Here is a 21,560-nt window from a genome sequence, read left to right on the forward strand (position 1 = left end):
CCATCATACTCTACCTTTTCTTTATAAGTCAGAGAGGATGATAGAAAGAAAAGAAGAGAAAGAAAGTTTGTAAAAAGGAGCATAATCACATTTCAGCATGCCTCTCCTGCTCTAAAGTACCTATATAGATTGCATTCATATGTAAAACAACCACAACAAAAAAGATCTTCTCAGAGGCTGAATAAGATAATTCAAGATAAGTAGACTGCAAAGGGGAAACGGCCTTAAAAATGGCCTAATTAAATACAAAATGACCCTAAAATGTGTTTATTTGCTGCCCTCTAGTGGATTCAAAGATGTACCGCTGACAACTAAAGTACAGGACAAACCAAAGAATAGCCATGGCATGACTATACGCTACATATAACATAAAATAGAGCGAATAAACACACTCTGAGAGCTGGCAGGGCAGATATCCATGATGGCAGACATGTATCACAGGTAACAATGGTCTGCCCACCCGCAGTGATGGACGAGACGTTCTCCTGCTCTCTCACCATATTGACTGTAAGGATCAGGGCACTGCTGTCAGAGATAACAGACTGATCAAGACGACATCCCTCTGTCCTTATCTTACTACTGGGTCTGGCCCAGGCCAAACTGTTGCTCCATGCTCTCTCTCCCTGCCTTTTTCAAGAGCTGCCGAGGCATGAGGCATATAAAGTTAAAAACTGTAATATTGTGAAATATTATCACAATGTAAAATAACTGTTCTCTATTTTTAGGTATTTTAAAAAGTAGGCTAATTTATTACTGTAACGGCAAAGCTAATTTTCCAGTCAGTGTCACATGATCCTTTAAAAATCAATTGAAAACCACTGTACAATCGGTGAAAATTAATTTATTTTATTTTTTTACAATAATAAAAAAAAAAACCTTACTAACCCTAAACTTCAGAACAGTATGTGGTCCGCTTTTATGGTACTTTTAGTTTTTTACTTTCATTTTATAGAAAAGGGTAGCATTCTTCAAGTTTCCAACATTTTTTGATTAATGAATTAACATGAATTCATAATCTTTCCAGCCATCAAAGATTTTTGGATACAGGTTTTTAAAAACCCTTACAATTTAGACCAATTCACTTATGAATCATTCAGTCTGATTTGTGAACCGGTTTGATTGAATCATTGAAGAGAAGCCACTTTACCAGTCCTGGAAAACACAATTCCTTTTTAGCGTTACAAAGTAAAGAAGGTCATGCGTGTTTAAAACAACCATAAATGACAACAGAATTTGCTTTTGTGGATGAACAATCCGTTTACATCTCTAAATAAAGAAATACTCTGTACTTCATAACAGTACAATACACAACAAAGGCAACATTACCTATGTACTGTGTCTGTGTTTGTTTGGCAACAAGTGTAACGTTTGCTAAGTGTTGTAAAAATCCCCTAATTAGAGGCTCTTCCCATTAAACATGCTAAAGTCCAGTCGCAGGATTATAACACAGTTTAACGCACACAGTTAGTGGTATTATTACCCAATTAGCGGAGCATATCCTCGCTAAGACAAACAAAGTAATGGAGTGTGATGAGCCACGGCTACAGTACAAGTACTGTTCTTGAAAGAGTGAGAAAACCAAACAAAGCCATTATTATAAGCCTATAAACAGCCTCGGAAAACAGATGCTTCCACATATTTCTGTATTAAGACAGTACACAAACTGCGCAAACACCTTCGCAAGACTTTGTTAAACCAGATTAAAGGGAAGCAATATTGACGTTCTGGCAAACTGAATTGACTGTACGTCTGATCTAGCAGGACTAAAGGCTCATGTGAGGCCACGCTCAGACTTGTCATTCACCTGCCTCTCAGACAGACAGATACTGTAAGTGACACAGAAATAGCAGAGCCACACATCCTACACCCCAGCCCCCCGACATGTAGACAAAGGGCCAGTGTTTGCCCCCTGGGCAGACTGAAGATGAAAGGTAAGGTGATGAGCGGGGCAGAGTCAAAGGCTTCTCTTGTGCGAGCGGTGTGTGTGGAGTGGTTGCTGGGGGTTTAAAGTTTCAACTGCTCGTACCCATGTGGGAGGCTACTGATAGCTGGGTGCGATGCTTTTTCAGTATCACAGAGAAAAAGGTTTTAGGGATTTTAAAAAGCTTAAGAATTTGACATGAAACCATGCATTTTATAACAATTTTCCCTTTCCAATGACATCACTTAGGCCGCATGGTTTATTCCATACACTTAATTATGCTGTTTTTTGTGGATTTATGAATTAGGTCAATTAGGTCAACAACCAATCGATCAATAAATGTATGTTGTTGTTTTTGTTGCTATGAGGACTACAATGGTTGTCTAATTTGTCTGAGTGTCTAAAGCATATGTACACAATTTATCATAACTGTAAGCCTTATGTTCTCTTTCATTTAGTAATTTTTGTCAAATTTATACTAAATTTGAACATGAAATTATGTGAGTAACATAAGGTTGCAAACAGCAATTCATTCAAATTGAATTCTGACCTGTATAAACATAAAGCCGCAATTTACTTACTCTACTTCTATAAATAAATAAATATAAAAGAACTGTGTAGTAATTGTGATAATAGATAGAAAATAAGTGATTTATTTATTTATGGCTGAGCAAGGCTTTCACTGAAACATAACATAGCATTCACACTCGAAATGCGTTTGGATACAGCATAAATTACTATTTATTCTGCTAATGAGAAACCAAACGATTCAAGATATTTAAAAAAGTTCTCCCTCAAAATGAAGTTTATTTCCGCTTTTCTCTCCCAAAATCTTTAGTAGTGCTTAGCAAGGCAAGGCAAGGCAGGTTTATTTATATAGCACATTTCATACACAGTGGTAATTCAAAGTGCTTTACATAAAAGAAAGTGAAATAGACATTAAAATCAATAAAAACATGGAAATAAAAATAATAAAAACAAAGAATTTTAAAATGATATAGAAAATTATTTAAAATAAATTTAAAGAAAATTATTATACATAAAATGTATTGCAGTCAGTTCGGACATATAGCACAGTGCTCATTCAACAAATGCACAGTTAAACAGATGAGTTTTGAGTCTTGATTTAAATGTGGCTAATGTTTTAGCACATCTGATCTCTTCTGGAAGCTGGTTCCAACTGCGGGCCGCATAATAGCTAAAAGCAGACTCCCCTTGTTTTGTGTGAACCCTTGGTATTTCTAACTGACTCGATCCTAATGATCTGAGTGGTCTGTTTGGTTTATATTCAGTGAGCATATCAGCAATATATTTAGGTCCTAGGCCATTGAGTGACTTATAAACGAGTAAAAGTACTTTAAAATCAATCCTAAATGTAACTGGAAGCCAGTGTAAGGACTTGAGGACTGGTGTGATATGCTCAGATTTTCTGGTTCTAGTCAGAATCCTGGCAGCAGCGTTCTGGATGAGCTGCAGTTGTCTAATGGTCTTCTTGGGAAGGCCGGTGAGGAGACCATTACAGTAATCCACCCTGCTGGTGATAAAGGCATGAACAAGTTTCTCCAAGTCTTGATTGGAAACAAAACATCTAATTCGTGCAATATTTTTGAGATGATAGTATGCTGATTTAGTTATTGCTTTGACATGACTACTGAAACTAAGGTCTGTCTCCAGAATCACCCCAAGATTTCTGACTTGATTTTTAGTTGTTTGACCCCTAGAGTCAAGGTATGCATTCACCTTGAGAACTTCATCTTTGTTTCCAAATGCAATGACTTCCGTTTTCTCCTTGTTTAACTGAAGAAAGTTCTGGCACATCCAACTGTTAATTTCATCAATGCATTGGCAGAGGGAGTCAATGGGGCTGTAGTCATTTGGAGATAAGGCTAGGTAAATCTGGGTATCATCAGCATAGCTGTGATAGGCAATTTGGTTCTTCCTCATTATCTGACTTAGCGCCCTCATGTGGTACGTGTGTTGTACTACAAGACACCTGCAGGCCGCTTAGGGATTTGAAATGGTCTTCTAATATATACAGTATGCCTGCTTGCATTAAGAAATGTTGGGGAAAAATCTCTCATTAAAAAAAAAAAAAATGTGGATTGTGACTACTATTAAAGTGTTGTTGTTGTTTTTTGGCTTTTTGACTGACATTTTTAAAACCTGTTTTTCTTTTTATATGTAGGCTACTATAGAGATTTACAATGAGATTAAAATATAAATACTTAATTTTTTCCTATGATACTTTTAGCATTGCAGTTTTACAAAATATAAATTCATTTTAGTGGCCTATTTTACCTGGCCAGGCCCTCAAAGTCAGACAGACTGTTTTGTGATTTTTTGAGGTCAGCAGGTCAGGCCTTGTTTTTTTTCTTTCTTTCTTTTTTTTCTTTCACATTCTTTCTTTATGTGTAGAAGTAAATTTGACTTGTTACAACCCTCTCAGATGATATTTTACGATCAATAGAAAGTTCAAAAGAACAGCATTTATTTGAAATGCAATTGTTTTGAAACTATGTAAATGTCTGGTCAGATTTTGCTGAATAAAAGTATTAATTTTGGAAGGTGATCATGTATGGTGGTAATTTTATCCCATCTCAACCCCAGTATCTCCTATATATTGACAATGTTTAGAGACAGTTGTTTGGAAATATTTTTTAAATTCCACCCGTTTGGCAAAAATAACTTTATGACTTAAAGCAGTTGTCTATGTTACAGGGAATTTAATCTGTCTCTATCCACTTATGGTCAAGTGGAAGTAATGCACAACCAGTAAATTTTCATTATATTGGCTTCCTGAAAATAAGACAATGCAGTTTAAGTGCACTCTGGAGATGCTATTTTGCAGCACTAAACCAGGATGAGCAATTTAAAAATATGCCAGATGGCCAAACATTTCAACATTCCTCAATTTCCTACTCCAGCGCATAACAAAATACCCAAAGCTTTTCTCTTTCTTTCTGTCAAGCACCTTCAGTGAATCGATCTTATAAAGAGGCTGAGGAGAGGAGAGGCTCCTAATTGAATGAGTTGTACAAGCACTTCAACCAGGAAGTAGTGGACAATGAATGGGTGGAGACACGGTAAAATTCCCACATGAAGGTGTAAATTACCATTGGTACAGACAGCCTATGCGATCGAGGAATTACCCAACGCAGCAGAGAAGGCCTGTCCTATTGATTGGTCTGCGGAGATGTTTGTAAACTGCCTATAATGGCCCCCACACTTTATACTCCCCATCAGGGCTGGCTTTGACCTCCAAAAGCAATTTCTATAGATCTGCTTCCACTCATCTGGCTTATTCCTGGTTCTAGCGCCACTCAGGCCACAGGGTGGGCAGTAACCCGAGCCCAGCCCACAGCCTGCCTAATGCACTCTATGGATCGCGTGGCTGTCTGGAATACACAGCCTTTGACAGTAAGTAAAGACTTGGGTTAGATGGTAGAGAGGTGAGATGATCCAACCACAGTTACATTCTTTCACCACTACATAGGAGACCCCATTCTGACCTCTGGTAACCATTAAATCCCTGTCCCTACAAGGTGTCACCAATATTGAGGATACAACATAAACATTAACCAGATATCAGGTGCCTCATTATGAACAGGATCAATAAAGTTCAGAGAAAACTATAACTTTTATAACAATATATTATAGCTACTGTTACAGTAGACTATATGAACACACTATCATAAGGGTTTTTTGTACTAAAAGTTTTTAACTAATAGTAATTAATAAAATGTAAAGTTAAAAAATCTAATTTCTATTATTTTATTTTTTTTGCATTTTACATCAATACATTTAAGAGAAAAACTGTATTTTTTTAATAAAAGTGTATTATATACTATTATTATTATTTTTTTTTTTTTATAAAAGTTTTTAACTAATACGGAAAATAGGAAAAATATTATTCCAGAACAGCAGACATGTTAGAAACATTATTGAACAAATACATAAAATATGAAAGCACAATAAGATGCAAAAGAGAACTTAAGTCGTACTGGCTGTGAAGCAGTTCTCTGTGAAAACAGGCATCCACACGTTCAGACAGTGCGCCAGTGGTGCAGTGAGTTCACTTTTGGGCTTCAACAGACAAAAACAAACACAATTATATAAAAAGGCCCATTTTTGGCTAGTGACCTTGTAAACACAGTTTTAAATTAGTTAAAAAGTCCTAAATAACTGCAAAGAGTTGGGAGAAAATCGGATGTTTGTCAGATTTTAAAGAGACAGCAGGGCTTTATGCTGCAGTCTCTGCCATTTATGTTAATTAAAGGGGGGGAAAAGGAAAGAAAAACTTTTCGAAGATAAAAAGAGAAGTGTTCATAGTGTTTAGTTTATAGTTTGATTTACACTTTATAGTTTATACGAAGATTGTTTTTAGTTCACTTAAATTAAAAGCTGCTAATTTTTTCAATGCCTAATAAATGTTAAAAAGAATGGCCTTCAATTATACTGTAACGTTGAATGGCTATAACTGAGGGAAAATGCATTTTGAGACATCATTAGTATTCATATCAATGATACTGGCCTGCATTAATAATAGGCTAATTAGTAAAAAGATGCCATTAAACACATATTTAAACGATGTTTCTACATTAATTTGTAGATTCAGTGTGAAATTATGACAATATAAATATTGATTAATTGCAATTAATTATAGAAAAAGGTGATAATGTTTTTTAATTAACAGCATTCAGCATTTGCTATTAAACAAATTAAATGTAAATAAAATTTATAAATTGTAAAAATAAATTGTCATTTTAAAAAATACATTTAGTTTTGTATTTATTTCAGTTTTTGTACTTATTTTATTAAGTTCAGGCAACATTTCAGATTTCGTTTAAGTATCTAATATCTATATTTGAGCTTTATTTTAGTTAACAAAAACTACTTTAATGATTTCAGTTTTAGTTAACAATGGAACCCCGATGCAACTTTAGACTTGTGATTCACAAGAATAAAAATGGCCTTACTTGAATGTGCACCATAATTAAGTCCATAAACTGCAACAACATAACTGCTGTTTACTTGCAGGATTTCCAAGCTTGCTTCGTTCCTTTCAAGAGAACCCACAAACACTTCCAACAAGAGGCTGGAGCTAGCCTACAAGGACTTAATAGAATCTCCTGCTGATTTTCCAACATATCTATCAAAATTTTACGGGCATCTGAAAATGCTTATGGACCCAGCTACTGTTTGCTCCACAGTGCTCCAATACAGCATGTACCTAGAGTTTGGCCTGGGATCAGAGGCTTTACTGGGGAGGTAGACGACTTCTTAATTACATCTTGTAATTTCATGAAATTTTAATTACAATTAAAGTGTGCGGTGCCCATGCTTTGATACTGTTCAACGTCACCTGGATATAGCCTGTAGATGGCAGAATTTAACACTTACGCTTCCTTTTTCCACAAACGTCCAAAATTAGGTCCAAAAAGACCAAATTCACTTAGTGTCGGGGAAGATATGAAATCAATGGGTTAGTCTCAAAACCTCATTATCTCTACCGGATGCAGTGTAATGCACATCGATATTAAAAATTGCAAAGCGTTAGGAAGTTGTTTTGCTGCCTGAAACTCAATGGACAAATATTGACTGGTGTACTTCAAAAGCTATGTCAGCATGTGGTAACATGATAACCAGCTTCACTTCTAGAGTATTCAAACTGGTATAGTTCCACTAGGCAGACCAGTGAATGAAGCCAGCACATGGTGACCAGGTCAGATTTACAGTCATTTAATTGATGTCAAATGTAACTTACAAACGGGAAAGACACGTACCATTTTCAAGAATATACAAGGACACAAATCATATCACACAATCATCTTGTGCAATCTGTCATCTTTGGGGCAGGAACGAATTGTTCGGCAAAGGAAGAATACAAAGAGTCAACCCTAATCCTTATTTACTACATGTATTTTACAAAATAGTTGCAGAGAGGTATTTTACATATGGAAACAGTGATTTTAAGTGTAAATCTGAAGGATATTGGTACAGCTGTTTTTACACTACTTGACTGTGACCCAGCTATGGTGAAGATTTAAAGAACAGTGGGATAAGTTATAAATGCAACATTTGACTGTTTATTGTGCTGTTGGGATCAGCAATGACCTTTCATTTCTTCCTTTTTTTGCGCTTACATCAATACAGAAGTCACAGAATACATAGATGTAAAATATAAAGCACACGGTCTCACTCCTAGGGAAAACGTGAGCAGTCAGTCAGTCGGCCAGTCAGGGAAACAAGTCTTGACTCTTCCAGTTCTTTCTTTGAGGGGGAAAAAACGTCTCGGAGGAAATCTGAACATAACTTATAAATGGAACCACCCTAAGTGTTTGGCGTTTTCAGAAAAGTCCTTTTTGAGGGAAGAAACTGATAATATGCAACCGGTCAGGGGTCTTAAAACTATGTTCAATGGCATGAATAAGCAGTCACTTCAATTATTTGTAACAGACAGCATTCAGCATTAAAGTCAAAAACGTGGGTGAATAAAAGCAAATCTATCCATTTCTTAGAAAAAAGCAAAGAAAAAATATCCTTTCCCTTGTTTCAGGATTAAATCTACAGTTTTTACTGTATATTTCAATGAAAAATGTACACCTAAGTCTTTTAAGTCCTAGTTTGAGTAGTTTATTATTATTATTACTTAAATTTCTTCCTGTACAATGAAATACAACTTCAACTTCAAGACAACAACATCTGCTTTAAAAATACAGAGGGTTTTCTTTTCTTTTTTTAATTCACCAAGATTGAAACATATCCCCTCCCTCCCAACCCAAGCCGCCCCCAACTAAAACTGGACTTTTATTCAATATATACTTCTGTATGTGCGTGTGTATGTCCATGTGTGTGCATGTGTATACAAGTGTTTTGTTCTCTATGTCATTTACTCACAACACTGTAAACATACAGAGACTATTATACATGTGCTTGCACTGATTCATTGAATTTGGTTGACATCACTAGAACACCACAAAAGAAGTAATGATTTGGGGTGAACGAGAACACAATGAAGAATCAAGATTGAGGGGTTCTGGAGAGCCTCGGGTGGTCCGTTTAAAGTCTCTTCTTATCGTCAGGTTGATGTTCCAGTCGGGTTGGCGTCAGCGGTCTTGGAGAAGAAGTTGCGAAAGTGGGGGACGAAGAGCAGCAGCAGCAGCAGGGACAGAATGAGTACTCTTTCCTTCATCTGAGAAGAACACGTTCCTCATCAAGGAACCAAGCTGACTTTGGAGAGGGTGGACCATGGACCAACACAAGAGGGAAGGCGGGAAGGCTCTTCACATAAGCAATTATAGTAGAGAACTGAGTCTACACAGTCCTCATTAGTTCTATGCTTGTGAAGTCAGTCCCCATTTCAAGTCAGTGTGAGTCTGTGCTCGAGTCGTCTCATGGTCAGGACGATACTTCACTCCCTCAGGTGGTGGGGAAACCAAAAACACTAGCGCAAATGGAAACGAAAGTAAAACAAACAAAAAAAAAAGAATCTGGGCTGTTTTGCTCACAAGTACACACGCCTGAGGTCCCCTGGCGACGTGATGGTGTTGCATTGTGGGCAGAGTTTCTTGTTTCCCTGTTGAAAGAGAAAGACAAAAAAAAAAAAAGAAGAGTCAGAAGGTGGTCAAAATGCTATGCTAACAAACACTGGGGGGGACAAGCTTCGATCTTCTTAGTTTACAATACCATTTGTAAAGTTTGGGGATGTGTTATTTTAATACATTTTAAAACGTAAATTATTCTTGTGATGGCAACGCTGATTTGTCATCAGCCATTAATTGAGTCTTTAGTGACACATGATCCTTCTGAAATCATTCTAATACCTCAAGAAACATTTATTATTATCATCAACGTTGAAAACTGTGCCGCTTAATATTTTTGTGGAAACTTTTATTCATTTCAGGGTTGCTTTTATTTGAAATAGAAATCTACACTGTAAAAAAAAATCTGTCAAATTCACGGTAAAATACTGGCAGCTGTGGTTGCCAGAATTCTACCGTATAAAATACAGTAGCAACGTTTTAGGTTTTACGGTTTTAACTTAAAATTACAGTTAAATACCGTAATTTCTTTAACTGATATAATCTTAATATACCAACCTATTAAAGTACTGAAATCTGTTTTGTTCTTTTGAAATACACTGATAACCACCAAATGCAGGTGATGATGAGAAAGTCACATGATGAGCCAAAGCCCTTCACAAGCAACTTTTAAACAATAGAATATACAGAAGGTGCAGATGCAGTGTCATTCATACAAGCACTAAACACCATCATGGTGAGACTCCTTAAAATGAAATATGCTATAAACATTAATTTAACAACATTAGATGTAACATACAACCCTAATAAACATAACTGATAAGAAAAAACTAAGAAGAAACATAGTTATTTCAAAGAAAAAACGTCAAATTCAAACAGAATTTGAAATGGAACGCAGGGAATTCTGGGAACATCAGTTTACGGTTTTTCCCTGTAAATTTTACAGGAAGTTTCCGTTAACCATGTAACAGGTTTTTACCGTAGCATTTTCACAGTTTTTTACCGTTAAATCACGATCATTTTTTACAGTGTACTGTAACATTTACTTTTACTTTTGAGCCATTTAATACGTAATATCTCTCGCTCAAAAAAAAAAACCTATTTGAGCTCAACCTTTTGAAAGGTAGTGTAGTTTAATAGTTTAATGGTGTGTGTATGTGGACATAAAAAGGGGCCTATGGCAAGCCGTTTTGACTTTTATTCATTCTTGATATCAATTAAATTGCTGATATCAGGAACTTAATTGCTGATATTAATAATTTAATTGTTGATATCAACAACACATTTAAATGTTAAAAGGGCGACAAAACTATTACAGATATCAAACATGCATTTCTTACTAGTTACAATTCTAAATGCACATATCAGCTTTGTATTTTTTACTAGTAGAAATATAACTTTTGATATCAACAATTTAATTGTCACTAGTGACAATGTTCATTTCTGATATCTGAAAATGTATTTCTGATATCAACAACTGGGAGAGTGATTTCTGATATCAACAATTTAATTCTTGATATCAAGAATAGACTAGTAGAAATATTCTACGATCAAGAATTAGCATTTTATCTAGTAAAAATTTAATTGTTGATATCAAGAATTCATATCCTGTGAATGAATAAAAGTCAAAACGGCTTGCCATAGGGGCCTTACATTGGCGGCCCACCCTGTTCAACAAGCATGTGCCTTTCCCACTACCACTCTGATGTTCAGCCAGTACCCATAAAGCCTGCACCATAAAAGCAGGAGAACAGCAGGCAGAGGTAGAGGAGGAGGAAGGTGAGCTGTGTGGTCTGTTGTCTGCACCACACACAGTTTTTACTAGTTAAAATGCTAATTCTTGATATCAGGAATTACATTTCAACTAGTAAAAACTATAATTCTTGCTATCTGTAATTGTATTCAAAATCAACTGTTGGTAAAGAATTCATTTCTTACTAGTTAAAATTCCAATTTCACATATCAGAAATACAATTCTTACTAGTAAAAATGTCTATTCTTGATATCAACAATTAAATTGTCACTAGTGACAATGATCATGTCTGATATCATGAATGTGATTGTTACTAGTAAGAAAGCCATTTTAGATATCAGAAATTATATTGACATCAGAAATAACAAGTGTAACATGTTGAAATACATTTACTGATATCAAGAATTAACATTTCAACTAGTAACAACTGAATTCTTGATGTCAAGAATTCACATTTTTACTAGTAATAAAATAACTATTGATATCAAAAAAGCCAGTTGATATCTGAAATGGCCCTTGCAACTAGTGAAAATAGAATTACTTTAAAACTTTAACAGATATTTAGAAATGCCATTTTTACTAGTAAGAATAGCTATGGTAATGAGTTCATGAATATTAATGAGGTTTGGTTTTCCCGTAATCCTCTTTGTAGCGTCAGTATAGGCCAAAGATGGCAGTAGAACATCCATGCACAGAAACGGCTCATCCAGTTTCATCCTGTTTCTTTTTATAGACCACCAAGTCCTTCGGATAATTAAAGGAAAAATGAACAAGGCATCATTTAGCTATAACACAAAAAATAAATGTAATTTTTTAATGTTTATTTTTGGTTTCTTTACACTTTCTTCTAATATATCATAAAAAATACAAAATGAAAAATAAAACGGATAATAATGCATCAAACAAAGTTCCAACGTTTTGCTGGACTTTGTTTTTTTTTTACTATTGTATTTACATGAATGAGTCGTCATATTGGTACCCAAATTCGTGCCGATGTTGACGTTGATCCAGGAACATGTTGCACTTGGTAAAATCAGGTTCTGCGGAACCATTTAATCATGTCTGGAAACTTGACAAGTGGGTAACTGGGTAATTATTGGGGTAAATGTGAAAAAAAAAACATGTAATGATCACTACACTATGGTTACACACATTTATATTCAATAAAACTGGGGGGGGGGGGGGGGGGGGGGGACCAGGCTCCTTATGTCCTCCCTCTAGTGGATAAAATTAATATCACAGCCTTCAGCTTCCAGTTGAAATGGCTGATAGTTTAGTTTTGGCAGCGGATATTGGAATTCAGTGAATACAATGAATTCTATTTACACCAAGTGAAAATAGCATATTTCCTTAGCAATAGATTCTATTTACACTTTAATAATAGGAGTATTTTCTTGCAGTAATAGTAGGTTGATGTTGTTTATACTACATTTGCAAATAGTGGCTGATATCAGCACCTCAGTATTGTAGTAGGCTACATTATAAAACAGTATACAATAATAACATATTGAGTGTAAATTATAATTTGTATTAAAATTATTAAATGGATGCCGTCCCTACAACTATCCCTAACCTTAACCAATATAAACACATTATTTTGCACTTTTCGATTATTTCTTAAATTTTTATTGAAAATAAATGCCTCTCTGATGTAATACGGGATGTGAAAAGAGAGTACAGTGAGGTCGGCAGAAGGCGGAATCGAACCCGGGTCTATCGCATCAAAAACCAACTGCCTTATGATTTACTACCTGCGCCACTGAAGCTGATAGTATTTGGACATTTTTTGCAGTATTGTCTAACGCTACTACAAGTTAGTAGGCGGAGTTAGTGTAAGTAGCCTCTGAATAAATGAAAACAAAATAATTATTAAAAATAGCCTACAGGAGCGTTTTATTTTCATGAAAGGGCAATCGAATGTGCCGTTCTCTTTCGGGCTCTGTACCTTGTCGTCTATCCGCCATAAACATCCATAATGGGTGGCACTCGTCATTAAATTATGCACATATCCAAAAAGGAATTCATTACTATGCACATATCCAAAATGGAATTCATGATATCATAAATAAAAAATTTTACTAGTGAAAATGTATTTTTAACATGTAACAATTAAGTTGCAGATATCAACAATTAATTGTTGATATCAACAACACATGTTTAAATGTTAAAAGGGTGACAAAACTATTACAGATATCAAAAATTACAATTTTAAAAAAGTTACAATTCTAAATGCACACATCAGCTTTGTATTTCTTACTAGTAGAAATATAATTGTTGATATCAAGAATAGACATTTTACTAGTAAGAATTGTATTTCTGATATGTGAAATTGGAATTTCAACTAGTAAGAAATGAATTCTTGATATCAACAAATGATTTTGAATGGCAGACTATGGTGACGTTTAACTAGTGAAAATACAATTACAGATATCAAGAATTTAATTGTTGATATCAAGAATTCATATCCTGTGAAGGAATAAAAGTCAAAACGGCTTGCCATACACATGCCACACAGGGAATGACTAAACATCACAACAGGATCTGCTCTTAAAGTCAGCAAACTATATACTCAGCTTCAAAAATACCACAACACTTGACGGATACTCAGACAGCAAGGCACAAGAGATATAAAACCTTCACGTTTGTGCTCTGCCCCAAGAAAGGAACCCAACTGTTGGCTGAAGTTCAGACAGAAAAGTTAATGTGAGGAATCTCGCAACCACTGGCGATCATGTCCTCGTATAACCTTCTCGCACATATGCCACTTATCACACACAGGGCGTATTTCTCCTCATACACATGAAGTGCACTGCTTCGGCTCCTATAGCAACTGATGTTTAAACATACAGGAAAAAGACTTGGGTGCCAGAGCGTGAACCCTGCGGTGTGCCTTCACATCTGACTTGAAAGAGGATTTGTGGCTCCATATGATTCAGTTCATGTCTAGGGCACCAGAACCCGCTCCACTGATCCCGACCGTACAGACTGAAAGAAAGACATCCAACAACACGCGTCCTGGCTTGTTCCGCTTTAACAATGGGCTCTACCATTGGAGGGTGAATGTGCAAATAATCGCAACGGTTTCAAATTTGACATCATGGTCTGACTATGCGAGTGGTTTATTTAGATGTGGCTGGCGCGAAGGAGTAAATCTGTCAAACTTAAGTTGGATTCTCCTACATAGACATAGAGTCCAGTTCATTTAGGCTCATTTTCTGTTAACCCCCCCTCCTCTATACCCACGATTCCCCAGACACAAAGAGGACCTGAGATTTGGTATCTTTGTTCTAGGAAGCAGAAGTTTACCTAGTTTTAATGAGCGTGGGCAGGTCACGGACTAAACGTGGGCTCCTCGCATCAGCGGCGGGTAGCTGCTGCGCTCCATTAGCTTCATAAAGCAAGGCTGACGCTAACCAAATTACACGCATTTGCTTTGATCAAGACGTAAGGAGCCCCGCCGTGCTATTTTTATTGCTGTCTTTAGGCAACAATTTTAATGCCTGCATTACTAACAATCCGCTGTGGCAGCGCGGGCTGGCGCGCACACGTCTCTGTACTTGTCGGTGAGCCGTACACAGAAGGCCTTGTGATAAGCGGAGCTGGAAGGAGCTGATTTAATATATAGCATATTGGAAAACTGCTGAAGCTGGGAAACATTTCCTTATTAATTGCTTCCGTGTGTGGTGGCAGAATTTGTTAGTGGCTAATGAGAGCAGGCTCCCTGAGGAACACTGGCTAAAACAGCTAAGAAAAGAGGAAGAGCTTGTCAGTGTAAGTGTGAGGATTACAAATGGACAAGTATTGCGAATTTCAATCGCAATTCTGATGATAAGAGGTTAGTTGAACACGTAACGCCGTCTAAAGGGATTAGAACCTGGAACGCTACGTGAGGAATCTCACTGGTTTGGTTGAGATTAACTCTTCCACTTATACTGTAGCCAAATACCACAGCATTATCAAAATAAACTACTCCATTATCCGCATTATACAGTGGCCTAGGCCATGAGTGACTCACTGTATGAGATTTGATATGTACCTGAACTACCCGCATTTCAAAACCAAAACCATCTACATCTGCAATTCCCATATTTCTGTTACACTTCAGTATAAAGAATGTACATAAACTTGACTTAAGGAACAGCCTGTGATGTGTGCCATATGATGCGAGTTGGTTAACCCTTTAAAACCGGCTGCGACACATTAAACCAAGCTGTATTCATGTTACCATAACTCTTCAACCATTTGCACCGTCACAATAATTCAAATTGACCCTGACAGCAGACAACATGCGGTTTTCGGCAATATATGGCGTATTACGGTAATTTCTTGTCGTCTTATCGTCGACAAATGACGGGAGATTTCCAGGAGAGCGGGAAGGAAGAATTTGAATGGAGAGATAGGGAGCGTGGAGTTTTGGATTGCATAAAATAATAAACGAAATGAACAAAAACATGGTGAAGGAGGAGTAAACAGCACAAGAGTCGATTGGGATGATTTTGATGAGACTTTGGGAGCAGTCTGAGTGAGACTTTTTCACATGTAGTGTGTGCATCGCTATAATGAGTCCGTGGGTGTAAATTAATGGGTGTATGAACAAAAAAGCCTCCTGAATGAAAACTGTGCAACCCAGTGTCCCAAAAATACTTGTATATATGTAATATAGTTGAATTTTGAAGTAAGAAGTGTTGGATTATTTTGATCATGATTTTTCTCTTTTTTTATAAATAAAAAACAGAAAATGTATTACTGTTTTTTTTAATCTGTTTACAAACTCACCACACAACATTAATGGTCAAAAACTGTACTTTTTTGAAAGCCATCTGTTTTCTGAAAAAAATTACACTTTAGCACAAAATAGTACATTCTGTTAGAATTTTACAATTAAACAAAATATGTAAAAATTACCTATTTTACCCTTAGGTTTTAAAGGGTTAATAAGGGGATTTTCAAACCAAAGACCCTTCAAATATGATGAACCCCATGCGAGGGAACTCTTCCAAAAATAAAAAGGAAGCTATGTTTATATATATATATATATATATATATATATATATATATATATATATATATCATAATATGTAAGACAAATAAGCTTCATTTAGCTTTAAAATTATAAAAAATATTATCTAAAATAAAATATCTAGTATTTGATTTGTGAATCTTTTTTTTCTATCAAGCATTACAGCAATGGTGACAAACAAAAATCTTTAAAAAAAAAATTATAATTTATTATTTTGATTTCGCTTTTTCATGGACCCCCTTAAAAAAATTAAGGAAGCAATATATTTTAAAGTATAAAAACCCACTTTTGTGTAAGAAAACATGATTTAACATTTTACCTACTATTACAGAAAACTAATTTTGCATATGGTAAAATCTTTTTCCTCCCCACATCAACCTCCAAACATGCAAACAGTTTGAAAACTGCAAAAAAAAAACTCTTAATGTTAAATTGTGTTGACAGTACCAGATCCTATTTCTTAACTGTCACCATAATCAATTTAGCGCAACAATTTAAAAACAAATACATATGTACTACAAAGCAATGCGTAGAATTTAACATTGAAATAAGTTTTTAGATATTGCCTAAATCTGCAGAACATTCAATATGAGTGTGTAATTCTTACCAGAGTCCTTAGCCAGCATTCTTCACAGTGCACATGCCAACACTGGATGGAGGTGAGTGGCATTGTATATGAGTCCTGAGGTACAGAAACACAAAAGAGAGCAATGATTAATTTAACCAGGTCATAACATAATTCACATCTAGCCACCCACATACACAACATCAGACGTCACTAGACAGCACCATCACAGCACAGATCGGCCATGGGGGGGCAGGCAGGAGGGCAGTGAGGGAGCGTGTGGGGCAGTGCAGGGGTCAGGCCAATGGGAGCACAGAGAGCCTTACCCTCCGGAGCGGCAGCAGCTTCTTAATCCCACTGCTGGACGCAGTGGCAGTGCTGCAGCCCGTTACGTAGCCTCTGTACAAACAGTACACACCGAGCTGCAGGGCCTCTGCGCTCCCGTGCCTCTCGACCGCCTGAATCTTGCCATCAGCCCCTGTTTGCGTCGGCTTGCGCTGCAGGGATATTCAAGAGCGGCACTGAGAACAAGAATGTGGCCGCTACAACAGGCACAGACACACATCAGACCAATGGGTGCAGTTATTTACAGAAGCTCTCGGCCAACACTGAGCCAGGATAAAAGGGATGGTTGGGAGTTCTGTTGCATTTATCTGTGAATATTACGTTTGGATATCATGCTACGCTGTCTGAAACACTTCTATCACTACTGAGAACCTACTGAGAATAATTTTTTTGGTCTGCTATACATCCAATAACCTGCAGGTGGCAGTAGGCCTCCACTGGGAAATGCTCAACCTCAACAGACTGCAAGACACAGAAGCAAAGACAAATGTCTTGAATCTTTCCAATTAAATGATCCAAAAATTTACAAGCCTCTTTATTAACAAGGCCAGAACTGATCAGTCTGTATGACTTTAAGGATGTTTTATTTCATTTTAATGAAGCTCAAAAGTCTGAATTTACCTCAGAACCATCAGAGGCATGTTAGGTTAGTCATAAGCACCTATGAAAATGTTTAGCATAGATATCCAACAGGACGGCCAGTAATTCTAGGAGAACTCCTTCAACAGAACCTTATTGTGGGGGTTAATTTCCAGTCCATGCGAGATTGAAGCCGAAGGAGGCAAACCACAAAGCTTCAGCCGGCTGGGTGCATGATTGCGGTGTTAGGTTATATCACCACAGCATGTTATTAAGGATGGGTTACAACCAAACACACCCACATGAACGCACACAATATTGGCAAGCGAGAGTTCTCACCATGCATATGAGACACTTGTATCGGTCTCCTCTGAGGATCTGCTTTTCCAGTTCTCGTATGCGGGCCTTTAGCGCCTCCAGTGTGGTCGCTGTGGAGTCTTCTGTGATCCTGCAGGTAAAAAATTAAAATAAATTAGAGATTAGTTAAATTAGATCACTGCAAACCAGTTTGGCTCTTACATAAAACTGAAAACAGTGGAATGCTAATTACTTTTTTAAAGTTGTGCAGTCACGCAAATTTGCAATTTACATTTGCAAAGCTACCACACAGCTTCAGTTCAGACAAACACGACTACTAACTCCCAAAAACACTAATGCAAAATTAAAAACAGACGGCCCAACTGGAAACAGTGAATTCATCACTGCTAAGGACCATGATGTCAATATGAACTAATGTTTTTTTTTTCTTTATTGTACCACCATTTCATTCTTATTAAACAGGCCACTGGGCTTCCTTAGTCCTCTGAGGTCACACTTACACCAGTTCCCCAACTTCTCACCTCTCAGGCTTTCACTAAACATTCCTCAGACAAATGCCTCTCAGCTGCTGAATGCATATTTAACACTGTCCACAGCATATGAACTCGCAATAACTAAATCAATATGGCCACCATTGATTGTGCGACGAGGTGCTTGGCGAGATGTTTATGGTGATCCGCTCATTTTCCAGCCAGATGGAGCACTGATCTACAGTATTGATTTAACGGTGCGCCAGCGTTCTCCTAGGCACAATCCCCCCGATTAGTGCCTGCCGTTCCACTGCCTTTTCCAATAGCTTCATTTATTACATGCCTGTGTGACTCCACAATGAGTACACGCTCACCACACACACTAGGACACCAGCCTCTCAGTAATCAGCCAGTATCAGAATGTAAATCAAGGAAGGGCTATTAAAACGGAAAGAACCATTTATGGACTCAGCATCTCCAATATGGCCAACCTAAAGGAAGAACAATGACAGTGTAGCTGAAGAATCATGGGCACCTTGAGAAGTAAAGCGTAAAATCTGGCAGCCAGGAATTAAACGTCCTATTTCATATAATTTTGCGACGACTGAAGAAACAACACATTTTTTCTTCTGTATTGTGACACGAACACAAATTTCTGATAAAGAAAAAAGGGCGGAGACTTCATTCAATCCATTGGTTGTTGATTGGATGGAGGTCATACTGAATGCAAGCTTTTGGGTTTATAGGACGTATTGATTGGAGAAGTTTGATTAAAAATGGCAAGGTCAAAACAAATAAAAAAAAAACATGCTTGGATAAATCGGTCGCAATAAGATTTACATGTATTTAGAAAACAAAGGGTGAATTTTTATTTGTATTTAATCTCAATAAAGAAGGTGTTAGCAAAACTCTGAAGTCTGACATCTTCAGGCATCTTCTCAAGGTCACCCTATACATAAGCCAGGTTTCTCTCAAAAAGCTACAACCACATGACGACCTTGATCAAGGAGAGAGAGCCGTCCGGACGGTCAATTCCCTACAGCCTACAATCAGCACAGGGACTATAAAGCTTTAAAATCTCTTCTTATTAGTGGACGGCTTGTAAAAAAGCATTTAGTCTTGATTAGCGTGCATGCTTATAAAGCAGACAGGAGAGTAGGTGTACTGTGCTCCATGCCTGCTGTTTTTCTTTAACAGCTTCATAAATCGCTGAGGTTCACTTGCCCGTATGCCGTCACCGGCCCTACAAAAGAATACAACTTTTCCCCCCCAAGTAATGCCCGACCCGCTCCAGCATGATTATTCATTGTGTGGTGCTTTATAGAAAACCGCATTCTAAAAGTTATTTAATTCCCCCGGGTAATAAAAGAGGGTTTTACTCTTTATGTGGACGGAGATGAAGAGATGGTTTGGGGGTGGTAGAGAGCCAGGCTGTGTTTGAATACAAAAGCAGGTGTAAAACCTGGAGAGGGGTGGTTGGCTAGGTAAATTCAAAACTGAAAATCATCAAGGTGCCATTGAGTATGTGGGACAAAGGTTTAAACATATTAAACACAGGCCTCGGGTCCGCTTTGCAGCAGTGTGCTGGCTGAATAATGCCAATGACGTCATCTAGGGAAGGAATAATGTCATTTCAATTAAGAGTTTAAGTTACTCAGGAAACCACAATGAGGACTGACATCCAAACTAATAATGTCACTTACCTACAGCTGTGGTCTATAACGGCACACCCATTATATTAAAAATCAATTTGGATGTTAAAACCAATGATGGATGTGCTGGTCTAATGCTTTATACAGGCATCAATCTCTATTAGGGGATATTTTTATTTTGAAGCAACAAATGCACACGTTAAAACAGGAAGTAGACGAAGCTTGCACTGCCATCTCACACTGCCATAACGATCTGGCTCTGACTGTGAAGCTATTTCTCATTTCATTATCCTGCCCCTTAACCATCCGTCTCCATCACAGCCGAGCCTAACTGTAGAAGGCGGTCTAATCTATAGGTCTATATGGCCTGACATGAGAACACATGAGTTACAAGTAAAGACAGATACTGGGAGATCTTTATAAAGTCACTTCGCTGCCAATCAATCCTCATATTTTGTGTTTATAATCATTATATATTATATTAGGGCTGCTCGATTATGACATAAATCACGATTATTTTGGTTGATATTGTAATCACGATTATCAGTGGGCTATATAACCAAAACTTTTTTTATGCAAGTTTAAAGTATTCAGTTAACAGCCTACTACAGAAATCGAATAATCTAATGTAAAATAAAACAGCATAGTATTAATTGTAAGAATTAAACTTCCTTTGTTTCTTATTAAAGCTACAAAAGCCCTTCTATCAAGAGCATTGAGTGATCTTTTGTTGTTTGATTAACAGTCAGCAGCAGGAATATAGCCCCGCTGTCACTTTAAGAGCCGCAAGGATCCAGTTTACTGTTACACACGTATTTTCATTCTCGATTGTTTACGTTAATTTATTACATATCCGATGAGGGTTTACCTGAATAATCACTAAGCGCCGCATTTTGACACATTTTTGCATGTATTTGACCTTTTAGTCACGCACCTTGAGCTAAAAGATGACTTTATATGTCCGTGTTCTGATCCATCTCTGAGCGCATCACATAAATCCTCCTTAGGAATGGCGCAAGTTCTCTTTCGTGCTTTTAAAAACATAAATATATCTAATCAACGTTAATAAATCAAGCACCTCCCATTTTGCAAAAGTCATGTTACGTGATTTTACTGACTTGCGTGTGAAATTGGGCTTTTATGGAGCGAAAGCGCACTGCTGGAAGGGGGCGGAATGGGGGGCAATAATCGTTTTATCTCGATTATTGTATTGTAATGATTGTTGCTACCTGCCGAAATCAAAACTGAATTTCGATTAATTGCACAGCCCTATAATATATAATTAGATATAATCCTTATATATTATGTTGTGATAGTAAGGGTCAGAGCAAACTTTAAATCAAGAGGCTGAGCACAACACTTTGTAATTAAAAGAAATAAATAAAAGGAAAAAACT

General features: G+C 36.9%; 1 protein-coding gene across 3 annotated transcripts in view; it reads right to left on the reverse strand.

The window, feature by feature from the left end:
- Positions 1 to 7,643: 7,643 nt before the first annotated feature.
- Positions 7,644 to 21,560, reverse strand: part of LOC306881551 (E3 ubiquitin-protein ligase RNF220-like) — a gene marked incomplete at its 5' end in the record, with an annotated part of 130,100 nt that continues 116,183 nt past the window's right edge. For all 3 annotated transcript variants that reach the window (XM_079435730.1, XM_079435729.1, XM_079435731.1), the window contains 3 exons: positions 7,644 to 9,497; positions 16,843 to 16,917; positions 18,064 to 18,172. In XM_079435730.1, coding sequence (XP_079291856.1) covers positions 9,426 to 9,497; positions 16,843 to 16,917; positions 18,064 to 18,172 — 256 coding nt within the window. In that variant the 3' untranslated portion in view covers positions 7,644 to 9,425. The remainder of the gene's footprint in view (positions 9,498 to 16,842; positions 16,918 to 18,063; positions 18,173 to 21,560) is intronic.

The sequence above is a fragment of the Barbus barbus genome, assembly GCF_936440315.1.
Source record: "Barbus barbus genome assembly, chromosome: 15".
Lineage (NCBI taxonomy): Eukaryota > Metazoa > Chordata > Actinopteri > Cypriniformes > Cyprinidae > Barbus > Barbus barbus.